At 34.6% G+C, this 10,089-nt stretch overlaps 1 protein-coding gene across 1 annotated transcript; it reads right to left on the bottom strand.

Annotated features, from left to right (window-relative positions):
- Nucleotides 1-7,966: 7,966 nt before the first annotated feature.
- Nucleotides 7,967-9,670, bottom strand: LOC132312786 (protein yippee-like At4g27745). Its single transcript, XM_059811288.1, has 4 exons — nt 9,475-9,670; nt 9,077-9,106; nt 8,823-8,941; nt 7,967-8,386 (listed from the first exon to the last, which is right to left on the bottom strand). Exons 3-4 carry the CDS (start codon nt 8,913-8,915, stop codon nt 8,159-8,161), a joined length of 321 nt encoding a protein of 106 aa, XP_059667271.1. The 5' UTR covers nt 8,916-8,941; nt 9,077-9,106; nt 9,475-9,670; the 3' UTR covers nt 7,967-8,158.
- Nucleotides 9,671-10,089: the final 419 nt, after the last annotated feature.

Here is a 10,089-nt window from a genome sequence, read left to right on the forward strand (position 1 = left end):
CTATTCCCAATAAAAAAGATCTTATTAGTCGCCTCAGTCAAGCAGTAATCTTCTCCAAATTTGATATGAAGTCAGGATTTTGGCAAATTCGTCTTCACAAGAAAGACAGATACAAAACTGCCTTCACTACTCCATTTGGTCATTATGAATGGAAAGTAATGCCCTTCGGATTAAAAAATGCTCTTAGTGAATTCCAAAATATCATGAATGATATTTTCAATCCTTATAGTCATTTTTCCATTGTTTACATTGATGATGTTCTTATATATTCCAAGTCCATTGATGAACACTGGAAACATCTGAAATCGTTTCTGGCAACTATTCAAATGAATGGTCTTGTTGTTTTTGCTACAAAAATCAAGTTATTCCAAACTAATATCAGGTTTCTTGGTTACCATATCTATCAAGGGCAAATTCGTCCTATTGATAGGTCTCTTCAATTTGCTGATAAATTCTCAAATCAAATTTTAAAGAAGTCACAATTACAGCGATTCTTAGGGTCTCTAAACTACATTGCTGATTTTTACAAAGATCTTCGTAAACAATGCAAGCCTCTATTTGATCGACTGCAGAGTAACCCTCCTCCATGGACCTCTGTCCATACTGATACAATTAAATCTATTAAGCGATATGTCAAGTCATTGCCTTGTCTTGGCATTCCTACTACTAATTCTTTCAAAATAATTGAAACTGATGCCTCTGACATTGGATATGGTGGCATCCTCAAGCAACGAGTCAATCCCAATGCACCTGAACAATTAGTTCGATTCCATTCTGGTGTTTGGACAAAAGCACAAAGTAACTATAGTACTATTAAGAAAGAAATTTTATCTATTATTTTATGTATTAGTAAATTTCAAGATGATATTTTGAATCAAAAGTTTTTAGTCAGAGTTGATTGTCAAAGTGCAAAATATGTTTTAGAAAAAGATGTTGAAAATATTGCTTCTAAACAGATTTTTGCCCGGTGGCAAGCTATGTTAAGTATATTTGATTTTGATATAAAATATATCAAAGGAAGTAACAATTCTATTCCAGATTTTCTTACAAGAGAATTCTTGCAGAAATCTAATGGCGGACAGACAGCCTCCCCAGAGGCCCCAATTAGTTAAACCTTTCGACATTTGCTCTGGTAAAACCCCAGTCACCAAATCACAAACCCAGTCACAATCCTCTGCTTTAGCAGTCACCAACAGATTTCAACCACTTACTTCATCACATAATTACCGATCAGCCCTAGTTGATCCAACCCCAAATCCTTATTCAGATTCCACCAAATCCCAGTCACAAACACCTGCTTACACAAAGTCACCTAGTGATTATATAGAAAAACCTTGTTCCCCTTTGTTCTATATTGAGCCTTCCCTGAGTCACCTAACCGACCCTGCAGAATTAGTCAAAGCCTATTTCCCTCCTAATCTCCATTATTGTGCCAGTCAGCCCTTCAAGTCACTCCAATTCTACAAGAATATCTTATATTCCACTAATTCTATTCGGATTAACCCCATTTATGATAAAAACAACCCCAAAAAAGTCATCTACCATTCCCTCTACATCATCAAGATCATGTCTCTAGATGAATGGGGATCCCATCCAGTCACAACCAAACAGTTACCAGATCATGATTACTCATACAATTATCATGATTACATGACAGCTTGGTTTGTCATTTTACTTCACCAGAATCCCTCATTCACCCATTCATGGTTCCTCTGTTTTGATAACAAGTTTAATTACAAATCACCTATTCCTACCTGGTTTCTTAAATGGTGGTCATTATTTGGCTCCATTCCAGAAATCCTACCCCTTACTCTAGCAGATCAAGTCAAGTATTTCCACACAATTTACAAAACCAGTAAACATAACTCTCAGTTCCCAATTCTATTCTTATTTTCCTGCAAATACAAAGTTCGCTGGATTTTCAAATAGTTATATGATATTCAAAGAAACACAGTCATTCGTCGCCACTATGTCAAATGGTGGGATGCTTTCAAAATTGCCAGGATTCTTGATTATATTAAAGAAGAATTCCCAGCTCCAGTTACAGTTGCTCCAACTCCAGTTACAGTTGCTCAAGTCACAGCTACTCCTCCACCACAGCAAGTTACTCAGTCAAAACAATTGACCTCTACTTCAAAGTCACGAAAATCCACTCCCAAATCAGAGTTGGATTCACTCAAGAAAATTGCTGCAGATTTAACTAATCGCATCCAAGAGATGTCACAAGAAAAAGAAGAAGCAGAAGATACCCCCTCTGCTGAAGAATCCAGTTACCCAGTTACCAACCTCTATGATGACCCAGTATTCCAAGATAGTTAAAATCCCTACTATGATCCTTACTAAGGATTTTTTTTTGGGAAAAAATCAACAGTACTACAGTAACAGGTCAAAGTCACTATTTCTACAGTATCTATCGGTAGAATCACTATTTCTACACTGCTCCCGACAAGGAACTATTCATCTACAGTAACCGTCGGCACAAACGACAGGAATAGTAACTCACTATTCATCAACAGTCAAAAGCAATCTGAAAAGTCAAAAGTTATTTTTTGAAAGCCGGAAAATACGCCTCAAATGTCTCCAATCCCGCCTATAAATACAGTGGTCAGTTTCATTGCTCATCAGGCTTCGTTTGAGAGAGAATTCAGTCTTCATTATATTTTCTCATTGTAATATTCAGTTTAGTTCTTTTCATCCTTTCTGAGTGTAATACACCAACAGTATGTTGTATACATTAGACTACTATCAGTAACATATCAGTTTGTAAGTTATTATCTATTGTAATTTCTGTTGTTAATTCAAGTCGAATATTCAGTTATTTTATTTGCTTTAATATATATATTTACTTGGTCAGTTATACACCGCCTTAATTAATTTATTCTGTTTTATATATTCTGTTTTATATTTGTATATGTTTGGTCGGTTATACACCGCCTTATCGATTTTAATGCTTCACTGATTTTAAGTTAATGTGCGCTTCCCCTTTTGGTATCAGAGCCATTTAGTGATTATTTGAGTAATCTATTCTGTGTCCTTTTAAAATATTTTGTCACTAGCTAAGATTTAATTAACATATGCAAGCTAGCATGAGACAAATAATACCATTTTAACAAATTCAAGTACGTATATGTGTGTGTGTGTGTGTGTGTATGAGTAATGGGAGAGTAATTGAATAAAAGTCCCTGAATAAGTCCCGAAACGTGACTTATCTTCTCCACGTCAATTACATAAGCACATTCCCAAGAAAGTATTTTTTAACTAATATAAAGTCAAATTTATCCTTAATATTCAACTTTAGCTTCATTACATACCTTTACATTCTCTCTACAGGACTCAACTCTCTCCTTGAGGTCTCAACGAACCTTTAATCATGAATTTTTGCCCTTTACCCAAATTTTTTTCTCTCTCTAAAATTTGGATTTGAAACTTTATCCCATAAATTCTCGCAACTTTCTTTCTCTCAAACTCTATTTGGTTTCTCTTATTAAGATTTGGGAAATTTCTATATCTTCTTCATCAATTTGTTCTCACCATTGTCACCATTCATTTGTTTCCCATCTCATATCTAGGGCTACAACTCGGGCGGGTTGGGCGGGCTGAAGACTTAATTCGGGCTCAGCCCATGTACAAAATCTTTTGCCTAAGCCTAGCCCGAGCCTGCCTAAAGCCTAATCCCAGCCATCCAAGCCCAGCCCATAATTAACTTCTCCTGCCCAAGCCCGCCCATGAGCCCACGCCTCTGTATTCAGAATGTAAAAAATAAGAAATTTGTGCAACTACAAGGACTCGAACAACATTCCTCCAAGAAAAATCCCAAACACACTACCAACTAAACTATTATACACTTGTGAAATAACATAGTTTTAAAATAAATATACCATTTCTGGGCTCGGACTAGGCTTCAAGCTTTATATAATATCAACTCAAACCCAGCCCGAATTTAATTCGGGCTTAGAATATCTAGCCCAAGCCCAGACCTAGAACAGAAAACACTGCCCAAGCCCTAAAAATTTCGGGCTGGGCTCGGGTAAATTCGGGCTGGCTCAGCCCGAGTTGCAGCCTTACTCATATCTCTTCCTAAAGAAATCTTTAAATTTGTCCATCTACGAGGCGCTCTGTGGCATCTCTCTTGCACAATAAACCCTAATCTCCAAACTTATCAAAGTGGGTCTATTGGTCTATGTCCAATAATTGGTGACTTGTTAACTTGGTGAGAAAGAAAACAACAGAAAAAGAATGAAAAGTTAAAAGGTTTTGAGATATAAGGTGAATTTATAAATTAAGATGGTGGTGGCCAGATAGAGAAGAGATAATTTTAAAGAGAGATTGGATAATTTTTTTAGAGAGAAATGGTAAAGGGTATGGTTCGTATGGAAGCCTGCCGATTTGCTTTCCACGTGGCCAAATCATGACCTGCTTCCGTGTTGTGTTATTCACTTCATATTGGTAATGCAGAGAGCTTACCTTTCTTAAAAAACGGTCCACTAGACTCCTGACGTGACCTAATTTATTCTAGATTCGATTGAAGAGGCATGAGAAGGCGTGAATAGAGACATTCTCTGCCCGTATGGACTTTTTGGTACCTGTAGTAGGTGAAGTAGGTGGAGAGTCTAATTATCCAGCTGGAGGGATTTCTTCGTCCTCGTCCAGATAATCTCACCGGACAAAGGCAATCGTCGCTTACCTCGATGCTCGCAATTGCAAAAAAGGAAAATTCATTACAGGTTGTACAATAGCCTCTGAATTAGCCAAGTGGATCAAGGCAATGGATTGTGAATCCACCAGGCGCGGGTTCAATTCCCGTTCCATACAGATGACAAAAACTAGAAAAGTATAAAGTGGTCACAGATAGATAAATTAAGTAAGAAAAGACTTAGCAAAAATTTTAGAGAAGAAATATGGGTAAATTGTTAGAGAGAGAAAAAGTGAAAAATGTCAAGAGAGTTGAGCCGTAAAGAAAGAATGTGAAGCCTATGTAATGAAGATAAGGTTGAATATTGAAGGTAAATTTGTCTTTTAATTAGTTAAACAATTTATTTCCTAGGAATGTGCTTACGTAAATGACGTAGCAAAGACAAGTCATGTTTCGGGGCTTATTCGGGGACTTCTATTATGTTTCTCTATCATTGTTCTATATATATATGAATAATGATAGGGAGACCGATGAATTCACCCCGAATAAGTATCGAATCTGAAAATTACTAGTACTTAAAATGCTCTTTTCCAATTCTTTATAATTAATATGTCATTTTCTATATATTAAGTTCTTTTTCCTTTCCAATCATGTAATTAGAACAATAAATCATATTCTTTGACGATAAAATGTTAATGAGGTTGGAATCCAATAAAATGCTGATAATAAATAGAAAACTTATAGTAAGAAATATAATACATAGGTTATTGTCTTTTTTAGTTACAACTTTGTAAGAAATGGAAGAATTAAGTTAAATCATTTTTAATTATGTCAAATTACTAAGGCAATGCTTATCTCTCACAATTACTATTGTAGAGAATGACGGAGATTAAAGTAAATGAGTTTATTTACATCTTTATCCTACTATATTTATATAGTTGGTAAGAATGGTATGTAATCGGTAAATTTATATATATATGTATCTTGTATATATAGTCTCTCTATATATAGTTTGGTTGATAAAGAATGAAGCAAATGGTAGTGAGGGTTAATTTGGTCTAATAAAATAACTTGTAAAGGTTTTAAAAAGTAATTCTTGGTTCAAACACATCAACTAACAAGTCCAAGGGCAATAATTTCAATTCAAAGTGGTAAGAGACAATTGGGGGTGTCTTTGTTAACTTTAGCAAACTTGTAGGAGTATCATTGTTAAAAACTAAGTTAATTTGTATATATTTGTCAATAGGACAAATTTCAGAAGGTGTAAGTGTAATTTACTCTATTATTTATCATTACAATTACAACATACGGACAACAGGCTTTCTATTTTCTAAGGGCAAAATTGAGTTTTAATTCAATTTCAAACCATGATATCAGCGGATAATAGTAACGAATTTAATGACAGTAGAAGATGGTGTTACTTAGACCAGAACTACATAGAGGTCACTATTGTTTTTAAAACTAGAGGGAGGTTCCTATTATTTAGACAACCAAGAGGTTTGTATAATTTACCCTCTATTACTTTAGGCTTGATTGGCTTGTTGAACAATTATGAAGTCGAATTGTTGATGAACAACTGATTCATAGTAAACAATCTCTATTCGAGTAGATGTGTGTTAACTGGTAATAAGTGGAATACTCTTCCTTTTTCTGCATTGGCTTCTGATTTTCTGGTCCTCTGCTTGGGTTTCAGGGTAAAGCGATATGTTATATAAGGTGGTGACTTCTAATCAGTACAAATCTTTCATAGAGAAGGATGAATTTTAAGATTTTAACAATTTATTTCATCTTTTTCATAAAATTTTGAAGTTAGACTTCGCTTATAATTCATCTATTAGATATTCTTTAACTGCAAGCTAGGCATTTGTTATTACAATTTGGATAGACTTTCCCCAAATGTAGCAATATTTTCATGAACTCTGCTTTCATTACTCTCTGACAGCTTTCAAAGTCATCTTCTCTTACACATTCACTGTTCAAGCATCCTTATTTCTTTTCAATGTATTGTTTGTGTAGTCAACAACGGTGCATATACTTGAAGTATGCAATGCAGAATATGTACTTCAATAACAACATATGGAAATATTATCAATTTTGGAACTCTCTTTAGATGTAGCATAACAGCAGTGAAATACTAATGCCAATTCTGTTAAACATACCTTCTTGGGATCATGTTTGTGATACTGATACTAAATGCCACAATTTATAATACTTACTCCGTTTGTTTGATCATTAAATATTTTCTGAGTTTTTTGATATTTGGTTGTCGTAAAATATTTATAAAGAAAAAATAAAAATAAAAATAAAAATTAACAAAAATTACTTATTCATCTATTTTCGGCAAACTATATTACACGCACCATCTGATGAACTGGACCTCAATCTCAATCTCAATCTAGACCTTTGCCAAACATCGAAAAATAAAAATAAAGAAAAATATTTTCCAAAGAAACAAACAAAGCCTAAATCAGAAATTTGTTTCAACCGAGTGCTACACACAAAACCTAGAACCAGAAAATGGAGTCCCACAATTATACATGTCTATCGAGAAAAATAGATATGCATATCAATACCAATGAAGCACCTGAATGAAAACATTCATGAAAATTGGAACTCTAACCTCTGCTTCAATAACTATCAATTCTGTACCGGTACTGAAAAAAAAAAATCTAAACATCATGATCCACACACTTGGTAATGCATTTTCAGTCTTCTAAATATTAGGATCCATTCTTTATAGGGCAAAAAGAAAAAAGTAACCATTGAAGCTTGAAGAGGGGCCATTTTCTGCAAACTTAGTAAGTAGATACATAGATGAAATCTTCATTCCCGGTCCCTCCATCCTTTTTCCCCCTTCTCTTTAATCGATCTTCAAACCTGAAACCCAGATAGAATGTGCCAGAAGGGGTCTAAAAACCCTCTTGAGGAACACACCAAAACAACTATAGGATTCCATTTTTACCACTTCCTCTTCCTTTCAGGCAATCACATCCATATTTTCTATACGCAACTAAATCCATACAATCTTAATAAGAACCACATCCTTATGTTAATAAGATGGTCTTATGATAATTCCAGCATCTTTTTAAATTCAAAGGACCTCATAGTTTTTATGAAACACTTCCACTAATTTACTCAGCTTCATAGCTTTTATGAAACACTTCCCCACTAATTATGCAGCTTCTCTTCTATGTTCTCAAACTCCGAAGACCATTTCCATAACTACTTGTATAAGCTTGGGAAGCTCACTACCATGATGCATCATAACAAATCTTCCGGACAGAGCAGCCAATGTATTTTTATCAGAAGTTAACTACAGTATAACACGAGGAATTGGAGACAAGAATGACGGTTCAATTTTATTAACAAAAGAAGTTGTTGAAACATTCATACATGTAAGACGGTGAAAGTGCACACATTGCAACAATGACAAGTTTCTGTACAAGATGAACATTAGGAAGAATCAAGACACTTACAACAACATTTGAGAGTCGAGACAAATGGAATGAGGACATTGACAGAAGGCTACCAGTTTTCCTTTACAATTTTCGCTTTCTCAAGTATAAACTTCCCTTCTTTGTACTTTTGAGTTGCCTCATAAGCTCGTTCGTACTTCCAACCCAACACTTCACGACAATCAGCACAAGACACATCGGCAACTGTGTGAAGACCAGTCGTGAGCTCCCTGTCTTCCTTAGGCCCAACAATTACATTCATTGCATGGGAGAACAGAAAAGCTCGGCCATTTCTTCCCTATCAACAAGATTATGGAAAAATGTTGAACATGATTATGTGTTTTAGAAGTAGCAAACAAAGTACTCATAAAAATCAAGCCTAAAACAGAACAATGAGATTGTTTCAACTAAATGAACTAATTTTCTGCAATTCCATTTCCATGCTACCGAACATAGTTTCAATGACATTGGATGCAAGACAAAGAAAGTTCCCGAAAAGTTGTACATAAACTATGTACATAAACTACAACATCATTTTGAAGAATGATCAGACTCTTTCATTTTGTAATTAACCCACTTATATGTGTTTTCCCTTGGTAAATTTCATAATTTTGTGATTTTTATACATAACATGTATATAAGCAAAAACCAGAGAAAAACTTATAAAGAGGGCATAAAAGCAATTGAATCCGAAAACTATGATTCAACAAAGATATTATGAACTTTAATTTCACCTGGAAAGCCTTAGAAACTATATCATCATGAAGCGAGACATGATTTCGACAATTATAGCAGCTGTACAACCTCGGCCAGACCAATTCCGCCATTCAAAAAGAATTTGAGCAACAAACACCTTCAAAAAATATATCAAAATTACACAGAGCAGAAAATAGAAAAAATTGAACACCCAATTTGCAGTATATCTATATGAATATCTGGAATCAAATTATAACCAAAAAGAAGGAAAAAAGCATTGAATTCTTTTTACCTAAACAAAAGTCAGTGATGACCCAAAACCCTGCACCCAAAAATAAGAAGAACACAGAGAGAGTCAGAGTGGGAAATTGGGCAAAATTGGGAAACAAGCTATACTGAGTAAAAGATTCCAATTAAAGTCTTAGGGTTTGAAAAGAAGAAATGGGATTGATAAAGACATGATAAAAATCAATATATAATTGTAAATATCAAAGCCAATGAGAAGGAAGGTATTGAAATATAATCTACAGTACAATCATTATAGAGAATAAAATAATGGTAGTGGATGAGGATGTGATGTGTAAAACTCAAAATCCTTTGTGATTAGTTAAAAGACTAACATAAATTAACAAAAGAAAGGCTAATCAAGTAATCATATTTCATGATAACTCTTTATTCGTAGTCACCTACCACCACGAAAATAAAAGTGAGGTTTTTTTGGAATGTTCATCGAATTTCAGCTTCTTTGTGCATAGTCTAACATGGACACTGCCGCCATGGAGTATAGTTTAGCCATGTGGGCTTGTGTGTGTGTGTGAGAGAGAGAGACACAGAGAGAGAGGAAAATGGAGGAGAGGAGGAGGACGATTGTAGGTCTTCTTTTGAGTTGACGACCGTTCCGCGTCAGAGTTTTGGCGGGTTGTCCTTGTCGGGCGGTCCGTGTCAGTGGAGTGAACACGTCAGTTTGCTTTTTAACAAAATGACCTTATTATTGAAGAGAACTACAAAAACGGAGTCTTGTAAATAAAGTCTTCATCTAATTTATTTGCTGTTAAGTGTTATCCAAATTACATTTACAGTATAAGATTTGTTTTGAATGGTTCAAATTTTAATCGCCGACAAAAAAAACTCAATCTCTTAAGGAGCAATTGGTCCAATTATTACGTCATTATAAAGGTATATTTGCCCCATTTGTAAATGATTTAGATTTCAAAAAATAAATAAATTGTGTACTTATTGACAATGGAAAAAATGCTACAGTATTATGGAGCCGTTAGTGCTGTTTGGGCCAATTTAACCGAATCA

This window comes from Cornus florida, unplaced genomic scaffold (assembly GCF_030987335.1).
Source record: "Cornus florida cultivar Cherokee Brave unplaced genomic scaffold, ASM3098733v1 CherokeeBrave_3.0.0_Hap2_Chr06, whole genome shotgun sequence".
Taxonomy (NCBI): Eukaryota; Viridiplantae; Streptophyta; class Magnoliopsida; order Cornales; family Cornaceae; genus Cornus; species Cornus florida.

Bases quoted from the DNA above. Each gene is read 5' to 3' on its own strand.
- LOC132312786 (XM_059811288.1), bottom strand. From the start codon at position 8,915: ATGGCGGAATTGGTCTGGCCGAGGTTGTACAGCTGCTATAATTGTCGA. The intron at 8,387-8,822 runs GTGAAATTAAAG...TCTTGTTGATAG, and splicing joins TAGTTTCTAAGGCTTTCCAG to GGAAGAAATGGCCGAGCTTT.